General features: G+C 39.9%; 1 protein-coding gene across 1 annotated transcript in view; it reads right to left on the bottom strand.

The window, feature by feature from the left end:
* Positions 1-276: 276 nt before the first annotated feature.
* LOC116853232 overlaps positions 277-15907 on the bottom strand; it is a 46779-nt gene continuing 31148 nt past the window's right edge. Inside the window, exon 2 of the mRNA XM_032834188.1 lies at positions 277-3215. Coding sequence (XP_032690079.1) covers positions 1587-3215 — 1629 coding nt within the window. The 3' untranslated portion in view covers positions 277-1586. The remainder of the gene's footprint in view (positions 3216-15907) is intronic.

The following is a 15907-nucleotide window of genomic DNA, read 5'->3' on the forward strand; positions in this document are numbered from 1 at the left end:
ACGTTGCAACATTGAAAATAGAAATGCGGATGTTTTTTCTACATTGAATATATGTTGATTTTTCTACACTGATTACAAGATATTGCTGCAATGTTGAATATATATTGAATAAAACATACAATTTTTTACAACAAAATTTGAGGAGCATTGAAAATTATATTATTGGTGATATTAAGGAAAAAATTATTATTATATAATAATATTAATAAAATAAATTATTATTAAATTTTATTATATTAATATATATGTATTATACATATTATATTACAATATACCATAATCATATATATTTTTCTTATTATTTATGTGTAAAATTGAAATGTGTTTAAGCAATTTTGCGCAAACCCTGAATATTCTTTTATTTCATAATATTCTCTATTATATTGAGTCTGACGCAAGCCATATCGATAATAAAAAATGCATAAAAAACATTAAACTGGAAAAAATGATCGAAGTCATTTTGTAGATAACTACATCAACTTTAAAGATATTAAATAAAATAGATAGGCGAATCAACGTGTGTATTTACTAGATACGTTATAATATACTGTGAACTGTAAATATACATTTTATAAGCATAAATTGTAAGTACATCGTTGGAGTCATTGGAATCACGGCGTGCCGCTCGATCGTTAGGTTAAGCAACGCAGTCAGAATAGATGGGTGACCAGCATAACGCTTCGGATTCGAAATTATCGCGGAAGGATTCGAAGTTTTAGAGTGTGTTTGACAATCTTTGGTTTCTAGCAGTTATAAGATATGAGAAAATTAGGTATTAATTTTTTATTATGAAACAATAAGAATAAATAAGACGTTGAAATGTTAAGGCAAAATTACAGGAAACAGCAAACGAGCAAACAAATACATCTCCAAACAGCATCGTATCTCCTTTCAATAAGCGCGTATGCCGCTAATATTTTGTATATTCTCTTTTTTTAAGAGGATATTCGGATTCTTATTGCATAACTTCTTTATCGAGGAATTTAATCTTGATTATAGTTTACGCGTCTATTCTTTTATAGAAGAATAATGACATGTTCAAGAGGAGTACACTTCATATAAAATTTTTTACTTAAAGAAGACGCTTAGAGGAATTCCCCGCTTACGAATAGAAAATTTTGTTTTGACTGAACACTTTTTATTCTATTAAGTTTATCAAAATTAATGAAGTATTTCGTCATAGTCCCTTATAGAAATATCATACTAAGAATCATTGATAATTACTTATTATCCAGTATTTTTAATACTGAAAATAAGTAATTATCAATGATTCTTAGTATGATATTTCTATAAGGGGTATGAACTTTTGTAATAATATTTTGCAAAAGAAAATTTAATGGAATTATATTTTATTAGTGAACGACAGATGAAAGATTGTTATTTAAAAGATGAGACAAATCATAAAGTATTATGCGATAAATATTCACGATATAGGAATTGACTATCTCTAAGGAATAATTTCTAAAGTTTAATACCGAAACCTAATTGTTTGAATGTGTGAAATAATTAGAGAAAATTCTGTATCGTATGTATATGGGGTAAAACAATACTCTGCTATCGTAATATAAAACTTGTACACTCTCAAACTAATTATAACGCAGTGATGGAATACCGGCACCGTATCCTTCGTAAGCCACATTATCGACAAATTGTCCAGCCAAATTACGTAAATCATTATCTACATTACTGGCGTGTTCCAACATCTGCAGCAATTGAGACAGCAATCTACCTCTGGAAAGATGTGCACTTACATCCACCTTCCCTATCTTAATCTCTAGATCATCCCGTGACAAGAAATTTTGCAATCTTCTGTATTCATCCGTATAGACATCCAAGTTACACAAAGCTTGGAGGAGATCTTCGATATCTACGTCCGCAATTTTTATTTTCTTATCAATACTTATTTTTGCGCGAGTAAAATTGATCAGATAACTTTCCAAAAGACTGCCACACTCAAACCGTTCTTTATCGAATTTATTATCGTATGTATCCACCAACTCAGCAATATTTGCTTTTAGTATATCAGATTGAAGAATTTCGGAAGCTAACAAAGCTTTCAGTGTCTTTAGTGCAGCGTCCATCGGTCCATTGATTTCATCATCCAAGGCAAAAACAAGAGCTTTCCGCCAGTCTTTCGGCTGGATGCTTCTGTCCAAACCCATATCCGTAAGAAGTCTTTGGATCCTGGCAGAGCTTTCTTTTCTTCCTATGGCGAAAGAAACAATCTTCGTGATCATCTGGTTGCTCATAAGTTGCCAACGCTTCCGAACATTTTTTAGTACGAGATCACCATAAACATTATCCACAATATCTGACACCTCGACTCGATGACGTCTAAGTTGACTGACAAAAGCCAGCAGAAGATCTTTCCAGCTTATATATTCAAATAGAGAGAACTGCCTTACCATATTCTGTACTTCTACGTTGTTTTGTTCGATCATGGACATAAGCACTATACCAGCTTTCGTCTTAGAAATTATTCTGTTTCGAGATATCAGGACAGTATAGTTAAAAACGTTGTTGTAGAAAAAATTACCCAACTCGGAAACATGTCGACATTCTAACGACTTCTTTAAAAATGGCAGAAGTAAGTTAACGGCTATTAGAGTCTCGTTCCGCAAAGATAGACTTGAAATGACATTAGCTACTAATATGTATGGATCGGAGGACGTTTTGAAGTCAGAAAGTTTGCGTTCGCCATCTTGCTGGAAATAGTCGACAAGATGCGTGACTGATTTCCTAACTTCTGCCGTTGCGTCAGGTATTCTCAAGTTCGTCAGTATATATGCAATTAATTCTCGACGAAAAGGGATGACCTTATTATTTATCAAATATACTGTTTCGCCAATTATTTTTGGCCAAGGTCCTTTAAAATCTTTGACTGGCTCGCGATAGCTCAAAGATATAGTTGCCTCATGCAGTTCCTTCAGAGAGATTTTCTCCAATAAATCACTCTTTAGAGATCCCCAGTTAGGTCTATAGATCTCATCACCGTCCAAAACATCTTCAGAAAAAGATCGTTTAAGTAGAGAAATCGTTGGTATAAGGTACTTGGGTAAACGATTCTCCATGAATTCTAGAATATTACTTATTTGCTCCTTCATGGATGCATATACCAAAGAAGGTAAAATTTCAAGACATTCAATCAATGAACCTCCATTTTTAAGATAATCTTCAATGGTCTTTATAGAGTAGTAAAACTCGTAATTCAGTATCTGTATAAGAAGTAAAATACAATGAGATATATTATTAAATACATTTTGATAAGGAAGAAATGGATTTAAATAGTTGCTCAATACGTCAAGCAGCACACTGAGAAATCTATTTGGTTAAATAAAATATTTTATATTTAAATCAAAGAAGTGTGAAGTATGTTACACTAAGCACATTTTTTGTATTGATTTATTTGTGTGTGTGTGTGTGTGTGTGTGTGTGTGTGTTCCAATAAAATGTTTTTATTGTAATGACAAATTCGTTAGTTTCGCTGCAATTTCAAATAATTGCGTTTTTTGCTTGAACTAAATCTTTAGTTGCAATTTCAAATAATTAGGTTTATTGCTTGAACTAAATTATTAGTCCCTTTTTATTTCCACATCGTCACCAATAGTCATTTTAGGTAAATATCCTTCTTTGATATGCGGGTTTCCGATATGCACGAAGAACAATGCCTTTGAACGCGCAGGGATTATTATTGATTCAGGAGAATAAAAAGGAATGTTAGTATTCAAAACGTCTAAATGCTCTTTATAATAATCAATTTTTACTCCTATATGTTGGAAATAATCATTGCCTAAAATTCCATATGATTAAGTAGAAAATAAGATGAAAACTAACAGGAATATCTAGGGTTTTTATAATTATTTCCTCTGTATTATATACTAGATGTTCATTAATACTATTTAACTTTAATATGTGACTCGGATTTATTGTTTAATTTTTTGGAAATTCTGTTTTCTTTGATTAAATTAGGTCCTCATCCCGTATGGAGCATGAAAATTTCAAAATTGTTAGCATTATTTAATTTATTTCTACTTGTCGGATTAAAAGAGTTCGGTTATTATCTCTTGGGCCTGTGAAGTCATTGCCGAGCGCTCTGTTTCGGCGATTCACCTCCGTGAAGTTAACCCCCTAACATTCGAAAAAATACAATTTCTACAGCTAATTCGTTTGCTCATCGTTTGCACATGTTTGCACATCAAGAATTTTCGTCTGCACACACAGTTTAAAAGTTATTGAAAAAACAATTTTGGGGGGGGGGGCAACTTCATACTAGTCCCTAACATTCGAAAAAGTAAACTTCCTATAGCTCAAACAACTGCTTATCGTTTGCACATGTTTGCACATCAAGAGTTTTCGTTTGCACACCTTTAGCTTAAAAGATATTTAAAAAACAATTTTTGGGGATTTAACTTCACACTAGCCTTCAAAGTTGCTCGAATTCGATTCACAATGTATGTAATCGATGGATTCTTGTTTGCATATTTCGAAACAACTCGAATTTTTGTTTGCATATCTCTAGGAAAAAAGTTATTTAACATTAAATTTTGAGGGGGCCAACTTTACACTTACCGAAATTTATAATTGCAAAAAAAATTGTCTGACGCATGATATCGTTAGATTTTCATTTGCACATTTCGAAACAACTCGAGTTTTCGTTTGCACACCTCTAGAAAAAAAGTTATTTAACATTAAACTTTGGGGGGTCTAACTTCACATTTGCCGAAACCTATGTTATAATTGCAAGAAAAAATTGTCTGACGCATGATGTCGTTAGATTTTCGTTTGCATATTCCGAAACAAGTTTTCGTTTGCATATTCCGAAACATGTTTTCGTCCCCACTCCTCTAGAAAAAAAGTTATTTAACCTAAAGTTATTTAAACTTTGGGGGGCTAACTTTACATTTGCCAAAACTTAGGTTATAATTGCATAAAGAATTGTTGACGCACGATATCATTAGATCTTCGTTTGCACATTTCGAAACAAGTCGAGTTCTCGTTTGCACATCTCTAGAAAAAAGTTATTTAATATTAAACTTTGGGGAGGGCTAACTTTACACTTGCCGAAAATTATAATTCCACAAAAAAATTTTCTAACGCATGATATTGATAGATTTGCACATTTCGAAACAACTCGAATTTTCGTTTGCACTCTAGGAAAGAAGTTATTTAACATGAAACTTTGGACGGGTTAACTTCACACTTGCCGAAACTTAGGTTATAATTGCAAAAAAGATTGTTTGACGCATGATATCGTTAGATCTTCGTTTGCACATTTCGAAACAAGTCGAGTTTTCGTTTGCACACCTCTAAGAAAAAAGTTATTTAACATTAAACTTGAGGGGGGGGGGCAATTTTACACTTCCCAAAATTTAAAATTACAAAAAAAATTGTCTTACGCATGATAACGTTATTCGAAACGTGCAAACGAAAATCTCGCGTCAGACAATATTTTCCTGCAATTAACAAAGGTTTCAGCAAGTATGAGGTTAGCCCTTCCAAAGTTTAATGTTAAATAACTTTTTTTCTAAAGGTGTGCAAACGAAAACTCGAGTTGTTTCGAAATGTGCAAGCCAGAATCTAACGATATCATGCGTCAGACATTTTTTTTGTAATTATAAATTTCGGCAAGTGTGAAGTTGGCCCCCTCAAAGTTTAATGTTAAATAACTTTTTTCCTAGAAGTGTGCAAATGAAAATTCGAGTTGTTTCGAAATGTGCAAACAAGAATCTAACGATATCATGCGTCAGACATTTTTTTGTAATTATAAATTTCGGCAAGTGTGAAGTTGGCCCCCTCAAAGTTTAATGTTAAATAACTTTTTTCCTAGAAGTGTGCAAATGAAAATTCGAGTTGTTTCGAAATGTGCAAACAAGAATCTAACGATATCATGCGTCAGACATTTTTTTGTAATTATAAATTTCGGCAAGTGTGAAGTTGGCCCCCTCAAAGTTTAATGTTAAATAACTTTTTTCCTAGAAGTGTGCAAATGAAAATTCGAGTTGTTTCGAAATGTGCAAACGAGAATCTATCTATTACATGCATTGTGAGTTGAATTTGAGTAACTTGAGGGCTAGTGTGAAGTTAGCCCCCCCAAAATTGTTTTTTAAATATCTTTTAAACTAAAGGTGTACAAACGAAAACTCTTGATGTGCAAACATGTGCAAACGATAAGCAGTCGTTTGAGCTATAGGAAGTTTACTTTTTCGAATGTTAGGGACTAGTATGAAGTTGCGCCCCCCCCCCAAATTGTTTTTTCAATAACTTTTAAACTGTGTGTGCAAACGAAAATTTTTGATGGGCAAACATGAGCAAACGATGAGCAAACGAATTAGCTATAGAAATTGAATTTTTTTGAATGTTGGGGGGCTAACTTCACGGAGGTCGGCGATTCCCCGAGTCGCGCCCGTAGTCGAAGAACTCTATTGGTTTCCCTATCTCTCATTATTTTCAATTCTCAAAACGCAATTCTCTAAGGAATGACCCGTTTTTTTACGGTATCTGCACTGATTTGACAGACTTGAAGTTGGTTGGTTTCCCCGATATTCCCTTGCTTTTTATCCAGCTTTATTACATAATTGGCATATATTGAATTGTTGCTCGGCAGTGAATTTTGATTACCGGATTGCCTTGCGCGACGTTGAGGTGCGACATGACCTGGGCGTCCGCACCATTGACATGCCCCAGTGATATTATTAAGCGAAGTGTTCCGATTTGTATTAGTATAGCAATTTTTTAGCACCATGACCCGTTTTATTACATAATTGACAAAGATAATCATTAATAGTAATTGAGCGACTTCGGCAATCTCTTGCGGTATGACTGGATTTCTGGCAATTCTGACAAATTACATTTAACTGGTTACGGGGAATTTGGCAATTTTTAGCAAGATAACCGGGTCTTCGGCAATTATAACAAATGATGTTAGACTGGCTGTGAATAGACCGATAGTTTTGTGCAGTATGATTGGGTTTGAAGCAAATTTGACTCGTGATCACATTGCTCTGCACAAGTTTTACGGACGCAGTATTAACGCGGTCTCTGGTTTTGCATTTATCCGCGCTATGGCTCCGTTTTTTACAAAGTTGACAAATTAAAATATCGTTACCCAAGTTGGAGCTTCGTAACAATTAACAATTTTCCACAGTATGACCGGGAGTCTTACAAATCTGGCAGGTTTGCAAATTAGCGGACGGATTGGATGCGCCATGCAACTCATCAATCGCACATAATTTTCTCTCTATTCTCAATGCTTCATTCACCGTGCTCGTTACGTCTAGATTTCGAGAGATTCACTGTTCTATCTCTGGTACTAAACCCCTGACAAAACTGTGAAACATCTCCTTTTCTAATAATGCTTTGACTGATTGGCTTATGAGTCCGCTAAAAGTAGCACGATAAGCTTCTAGGATACATCTCCCGATTGCTTTTACACATAGGATACTATTTGTTCACCTGCTAGTTGATATACGCCCTAAGTCTGCTTGCAATTTGTAAAGGCTTTTGGTAGGTCTGAAAACATTTTTTTAAATAAGCTGTTAATTAATTAATTCACGAAAAATCCTGATTTTGTACTGAACGTCAAGCTTCACTAGTTAATCGCGTATGAGTGATTTTAGTTAAATAAATTTCGCTGTCGGCTAGCAACATGGATTTTGCGAACTCGCATTCTTTTATCAAGAATTCTAACAGTATATTTTAACCGTCAAAGAAAGAAAGGCCTCTATGGCGTAACGCAAGGTGGTAAAATAATTATTAATGTTCATATCTTCACTGATAATAGGCACAATGTCGGTTCCTTTTGTTATTGCATCTGATATGTCAAGATTTTCGGTAGTCTCCTCATCGGTTATCTCTATAGTATTCTCGGTAACAGCTAAACGGAATGAATACACGGATTTATCGAATGACACGTATTGTGTCAGATCGGCGTGAAAACTATTTTCCTGTGATTCAAAATTTCTCTCAATAATTTCTTCCTCCTGAATAGGACAAGAGGGGTTGTTGGTTGTCAAAGGAGCCGTATGTCCCGCCTGTCCCGCCGTCGCGCTCTGATATACCCAACTATTTTAATTAATATCTAGTAATTTTACGTGATTGTTTGAAAAATGACCTATACAATATTTGTTTACTTTTATCTGCTCTACCTATATTTTTCTTTTTGGACGCCTTATGCGGGACACCCTATATATATAAAATATTTATATAAAATATGTTTACCTAAGTGTTGACATTACAAAACATTACAATTTAAAAAACATTTAAAAAAACATTCTTAACACGTTAAAAGTAATGGAATAAATTCTCTTTTTTTTTTTAATTAAAAGAATGTTTTTTAACGTTTCTTAATATTTGAAAAAATGTTTTTTTTTGTAATATTTAATAAACGTTTATTTTGACATTTAGAAAATATTTGTTAAATGTTAACACTTAGAAAAATATTTTTTAAATATTAAAATAAATGTTTATTAAATATAAAAAAAACAAAACATTCTTCCAAACGTTAAGAAACGTTTTTTTAATGAAAAAAAAAATTTACCCTATTATTTTTAATGTTTCCAAAATGTTTTTTTAAATATTTTTAAAAGTTTGATAAATATTGTTTGATAAATATTGTTTGATATAATAAATATTTACGTATTGACCAATACTAACTCGTAATACTCAGTCTTCATCAATACTTAACTACATCAATATTTAAGTATTGATCAATACTAACTCTCAATACTCAGTATTCACCAATACTTAACTCACTCAATACTTGAGTATTGACCAATATTAACTTCGAATACTCAGTATTACAACTTGAATACTAAGCATTATAACTTCAATACTTAGTATTGAGTCTCAATAATTTTTTTACATAAGGGTTTATAATAAGCCTCGCCGTATACGATGGTTGATAAGCCAGTCAGTGACTGGAAGAGTCTCTTTAAGATCAATACAAAGTTAAAACAGAGCAAATAAGAGTTAACGCCAGTGACAGGGCGGAGTAACAATATATTCATACATGAACAAATGTAAATCGCAAAAGATTCGTATACGTTTCGGTCCCGATTTTGGACCCTCTTCAGTACATCATACAATTCAAAATATTATAAGAAACCGTCAAAATACAGTTTAAAATTACGGTTAAAAATCCGTTAACTCGCAGACGCCACTGAATATTATACGACTGTTACCTTAAAAATAAGATGGACATAATCAGCTCCAATCACAAAAGTAAAAAAATGTCAAGCTTACCAAGCAGACGCAAATCAAACAGAACGACGACTATAGATACCACGGAAACCACACGACGCAAAGCGAGACAGTCGCAAACAAAGGTAATATTAATCGGACCGCGTTGGATATCAACCATTCGCGAAAGTACGAAGCGTAGCCAGGCAAACGGAAAAGCCAACATAAGAAGAAAAATAAATAAATGTTTATGTTCGAGATCGCCAAAGGCAGTCTCGAAAAGTCGGCCGAATGTTCTAGAACTTTCGGTCGAGCAAGTCTCTTAGCGACAACCGAGCGATCCCCCGCGTGAAGCCGCTTTTTTCACGCTACAGTTCGCTCGCTTGTCGCGGTTGCCAAGACAACCATTCGGCCAAACAAATAAAACATAGGCGCGAGTCTACTCTCACGTTAGATCGCCGATGTCGCCAAGCGGTCCATATAAGGCATTTTTCTCGCAGCGAGCGAGCCGCTTGACAATCGCAACCAATAAGCGATCGCTCTGTCGTCAAGAGCTTTTTCGTTAAAAGCTCACCTCGCCGTCATCGGACGCAATCCCGCTCATAACGTAGTGAACGTCGCGTGCGCTCTTCCAGTTCGATCAGCTGTTTTCTCAGAGCGCCGGAGCAGCCGTTACTCTGCTCATCGCGACCGTTCGTCGTTTTCGCTCGCACTTGAAGCTGGCCATCCGGTATCACCAGCAACGATTCAATTGCATCTGTACGCGTGCAGCTTCGCGTTTTCGGTTTTCTAGCGAGGCTTATCGAGCGCCAGAGATTACTCTCAATATCTCGAGCCGGCTCTCACCTCGCTCTCTCATCGCCGGTCAGGCTGTACTCCTCGCGACCGTCGCCTCGTAAAAGCGACCGCGCTCAACAGTTCTGTATCCTGGTCAGCGTCGCCACAGCGTCTACGGCCGCTGACCAACGACGAGCAATCGAGCACCTCATAGTGTTTTTATCGCTGTTTGTGCATTGTTCACGCAAGGGCGCTGGACCGACGGCCGCGAACGCGGGTGTCTGGGACGCGGAAGATTCCGTCGCTCGCGCTCAAGATATCCGTCCGCGGAGCGCCTCCGACGCGCTCAGCAAGATCTCCGTCGCGCTCGGCTGACCCGGCCGTCGGCACCAAGAAGATCTCCGTCGTACAGCTGTAACCGTCGATCCTCGCCTGCGCTCAATTATATTTTTTTGGTGTAATAAAGAATAAAGAAGTGATTGTGAGTAAACTGTCTTGTGTCATACGGCGATCACCTAACACCTCACCGCGCCTAGCGCTAGGCGAGATAAGCGCGCTCGTTCGCTCGCCGACGGGAACTTCTTCCGTCGGATCCGCGACAGTTTATGTCTAAATAAGTCTCTCAATTAATATCCTTGTTCAATAATCCTTGTTCAAGTCCTCTGTGTCTTCACATAGATTAATTATTTTTTTAATTTTTATTATTTGCGAGATGTTTTTGCTGTTGTATCCATTTTTAGTTAAGGCTGTACTGAGGTGTTCTAGTTCTCCATTCAGAGAAGATGGTTCCGAAATTGTGAGCGCTCTGTAAACCAATGAACTTATGACAGAATTCTTTTGCGAGGGATGATGATGAGAGGTTGCATGTAGATATCGGTCCGTGTGTGTTGGTTTTCGGTAGACCTGGTGACCTAAGGTGCCATCTTGGTTCTTTTGGACTAGCACATCCAGGAAGGGTATTTGATTATTTTGTTCCACTTCCATTGTGAACTGAATACTGGGATGTTGTGAATTGAGAAACCCGAGAAACTGAGAAAGAGTTTCCCTGCCATGATTCCAAATTACGAAAGTATCGTCCACATACCGAAACCATGTGGATGGTTTCAGTGGTGCGTTCCTCAAAACTTTATTCTCAAAGTGTTCCATAAAGATGTTTGCAATGATAGGAGATATAGGAGATCCCATCGCCGCTCCAGAGGTTTGTTCGAAAAACTCTCCTTGGAACTGAAAATAGGTTGAAGTTAAGCAGTGTTCTATTAGTGGGAAGAGGTTGGCAGGAATTTCCTCGGAATTCTTGATGATGTTCAAAGTATCCTGGACTGGAACATTGGTAAACAGTGAGACTACATCAAAACTCACCAGGATATCATTAGTATTCATCTTGATTTTTGTGATCTTATTCACGAAATCTGTTGAATTCTTGATATGGGAATCATTGAGACCAGTAAGTTTCTGGAGGGTTGACCAGCTGATCAATTAAAATACGCTGATTGGCTGGATTCAAGCCTCGTCCCCTACTCCCTAAACACCATCTACACAAAGGGGGGGGAAGGGGGCATATAAGGACTACCTTTACCCAAGGGAGCTCAGTTTCAGAGTTCTCAGCCCTGATGATGCAAACTGCAACGTTTGCGAAACGTCGGCATATCGCTGATTCAAGACACGGCTTCATTCCGGAAACTATATGTAGACATTGTATCAATGGCCGTGAAAGCCTCAAATCTAGTATTAAAGATAAAATATACATATTTCGCATAAATCTATTTATTATTGATGCAAGTAAACATTTTATATATGAAAAGCTATTTTAACACTAATTCCCTTTTTTGCCTTATTATATAAAACTATCTAATTAATTTCACTGAATATAAATAACGATGAATAATAATAAGTTAAACAATTTATGTATAAATATGTAAATCAATTATTATCCTGATAGTCAAACCTGCGCGAGCAGATTTTGCATAGAATCTGTCAACAGTGTCTGTAGACAGAATGGCAATAGATTGCAAACAGAATCTGTTCTGACGACAAATTGATGACAGATTGCACGCAGAGCCTGTCGACAGACTGGCGGCAGATTGCGCGCAGATATTGTTTCGTACAGGCTATTTAATTCCATCAAGGACCATATGTACACTATTAAATGGGGTAATTTCACATGCACACCATGTAAAACTCTGAAATAAGTCACGATAATTATATTGTGCAATAATTGTACACATATACACAATAAAAGACAATTTTTAGTTTTTAAAATTGTATTATACATTCTTTATAAAAAACAACAATAATAGAAAGTAACTAGTACAAGTATATAATCGTACAACGATTAAATGGCCAGTTTAAATGGTCATTCAAAGGTGTATATATGCTATTCATGGTAAAAATTGTTCTCATACTCTCATAATTTTTCATACAATTTCTCATATTATTCCCAGACAGCACAATGTCCAAAATCGGGTTATAAGACATCTTATGACTCCATTTTGAACTATCTGGGATATTATTATTATTATTATTTTAAATGTCTTTATGTCATTAAATCTGAATGATTTAACCATCATGCAATAAGTACTGAAAACAGCAGAACCGAATAAAATATTAGTCCCGCCATGTAGATAATTTCTACAGAATTTTTGTGATGGTTTATTTGAAAATATATCTCATGCAGCACCAAATGTCTGAAATACATCCTAGAGACGTCCCAAAGACAATGTGATATCTCTGGAATGTATTTCGGACATTTATGCTATATGGATATCATGCTTCAATTTTGATAAAATTTAATACAATTTGAACTGGACGATCGACCAAATTAATTCGCGGCACGATTACGATAACCGGGGCCTCTCAAAATAATAGTGGTTTTTTGGAACATTTTTAACGAGAAACACGAGAAAAATAATAAAAAAATTCCATGATCAATATTAATACGGAAAAAATAATAAGAAAGCATGGTAACGATAACCGAGATAACCCAAAATGAAAATAGTTTTTTTTAAGGTACTTTTAGCGACCCCTCCATCTAATTCCTCCCAATCTTAGAGCCCGCCCTGTACGCCTTCGGGTAACAAGGGGTGGGCAACACAAGAATGATAGTACCAACAAAAAACAGAACGTAATAGAGGGAAAGGGAGAGGTGGAGGTGGAGGTGGAGGCATATGCTTCCTTACTTAGCGGGCGAAATCTGCCCACGGCTGTGCCGACCACCAGCACAGCGGGATAGACTCCTACGTCTGTGACCGTATCGGAGATACAGGAGACCATCAACGGCCTCCCTAGGGAGGAAGGTTTTGGGGCGACCAATTGCCCTGAGAGCGCCGGGGATTCGGCAGGGCAACCATCAACCCAGCTATGTTCCCTTGGGGGGGGGGACACCCACTCGCAACGCATCTCCAATGAGGCTGCGCGGGGGGGCGGAGTCCGAGGACATGGACCACGAGAGGAGGGAGGTCGAACCCACAATCTCCACAGGGGCAACGGTGTCGAGTCGCCCTGACCCGGCAAAGGACAGGGTCGTACACTTGATGAAGGGCAAGAAGAGGAGGCTCAACCCTCTCTCCTCTGGCTCATTCCCTGACCGTGAAATTGAGATTGTGGACGAGTCCTCGGACACGGTCTCCTCCTCGGAGAACGGGGCTGAGAAGGCGGGAGGGGTTAATAAGGAGGAAAAAGAAAGATGGCAGGGGACGCCCTCCGAAGGACCCTTCGCACGAAGGGTGAGACACGGCAGAGACCCTGAAAGCCAAGAAGGCCTTCGCTAAGAGATTGAGGCAGGGCAAGGATGAAGAGCTGGCCCTGGACCCCTCGGCAATGCTGAAGTACACTCCGAGGTTGAGGAAGGCCCGTTACAAGGAGGCTGAACTCATACAAGAGTTTCGGGATACCTCCTCGGCCGGTTTAGGCACCGTTGTCAGGGAGCAGGTGCATAAGCTGCGGAGATTGGCCCAGGGTTACTCAAACCTGAAGGGTACCACAGTTAAATCGCTGTGGGATGCTTCAGTGTTTATCTCGGCGGCTGCTACAGTGCTCAACCAGCGATCGCAGCAAGCTGGCCATATTGTAACAGAGCCGGAATGGGAGGACCTCAGGAAAAAGGTAAGGGAGACATGGCCCACCTTACGGCTGAGAACGCGAGCTTCAGGACCGAGAACGAGGACCTGAATGCTCAAGTTAAAAAACTGGAGGAGGAGAAAGCTGCAGCGGCGGCAAGGGCTTCAAGCCCTCAACTCCCCTCGTCCAGATCGAGGAGGTCGGTAACGCGGCCGGCAATAATTGAGGAGACGGAATCGGAGGAGGAGTCCGCTCAGGGGACGATCATCGTCCTTCCGGACCCCCCTCCTGACCCCTCCTATCGCCCGCAGCCCGGGGAGACAATCTTCTCGGTGGTCATACCTCCACTCAAGGGGGTCTCGTCCATAATCGAGCCTCCGAGAGTGGCGGAACCTTTTTCCGCTGGTCCGTCCGATGGGGGGCTAGAGACGAGCCTGAAGACTCTGATCCTCTGACTCCTGGCTCGCATGGACATACATTCCCCCTTACCTTCGACCACGGAACCTACCGCGGCCACGAAGGGAAGGAATGAGGGGGCAGATCCGGCCATGGAGATGGAGGCAGAGGAGCGTCACCGCCCCTCCCCCCCCAGAAGCCGACAAGAGGGAAAAACAGGACCCTCCCGGACTCCGGGAGAAGTCTGTGGAGAGCGGGTCCAAAAGGATCGGATAAAGAAGAAAAGGAAGTAGAAGAAGGAAAAGAAGAAGAAGGAGGGAGCTGTGCCCCAGGTCCTCCCAACCTCGGGAGTTAACCAAGCGGAGGGCCAGAAGGTTGCCCAGACGGGCCCTGCGGGTAGTCAAAGAGCCCCCGCAGGCCAGAAGGGAGGCCCGAAGGGAGAGGTTGCTGCCTCCACTCAAGAGGCGAGAAAGGCGAAGAGTGGAGAGGCGGTCACGACCCGCTCCTCCTCCGAGCCGCTCCCATCGGACAGCTGGAACAAGGTGGTGGGAAGGAGGGCGGGGCGTAAACCGCAAACAACCCCTCCCCATCCGACGGAGGGGAAAGAGATGACCTTCCCTTCTGGGGGCAAGACCCAGCCGCCTGCTGGGAAGTGGGCGGGTGGCAACACACCCTCCTAGGATCCCGTCGGGAAGATGGGAAAGAAAGGAGCGCCGCGCCTGAAGACGCCAACATCCGCGGCGGTGTGCATCACGTGCCCAGAATGGAAGTATGGCGAAGTGATGCGCACCGCCAGGAGCAGGATTCCCCTCTCCGAGCTGGGGATTCTAAACCTCAGATGCAAGAGAGCCATTACTGGGGCTCTCTTGCTTGAGGTTCCCGGAAGGGGATAAACTCGCCAATACCTTAGCCGTTAAGCTGAGGGAGGTGCTGGCGGGAAAGAAAGGAGTCCGGGTGGACCGCCCCTCCAAGAAAGTGGAAATACTCCTCCACAACTTGGAGGATTCTGTCACGGCCGCAGATATAGCGGCGGCCATGGCAAACATCTCGGGTGGGGACCCAACAGAGGTTAGGGTAGGGGGAATCAAAAGAGCCTCTAATGGTCTAGGAACCGCCTGGATGCAGTGCCCTGTCTCCGTGGTCAGAAAGGTTGCGGAGGCGAGTCGCATCCGGGTCGTTTGGGGGATGGCCCGGGTTGAGGTGCTGGCGACGAGGCCCTTACAGTGCTACCGTTACTTGGAAGAGGGGCATGTCCGCCAGCACTGCCGCAGCGACGTTGATAGATCCGGCGTCTGCTACCGCTGCGGCGGCCCAGGTCATCGAGCTGCGGAGTGCACCGGACGCCTTGTGTGCCCGGTGTACTCCACAGCTGGTAAGGAGGTCACCCACAGACTGGGTGGGGAGGCATGCATGGCCTCCCAAAAGAAAAATAAGGAGAAAAGGAGAAATAAAGGGACGGGGAGACCCCGAGCATCGCCCCCGTACCTACCCCCCCCCCCCC

Source organism: Odontomachus brunneus, unplaced genomic scaffold, assembly GCF_010583005.1.
Source record: "Odontomachus brunneus isolate Ranch 3 - 2012 unplaced genomic scaffold, Obru_v1 Obru_scaffold_290, whole genome shotgun sequence".
In the NCBI taxonomy this organism is placed as follows: domain Eukaryota; kingdom Metazoa; phylum Arthropoda; class Insecta; order Hymenoptera; family Formicidae; genus Odontomachus; species Odontomachus brunneus.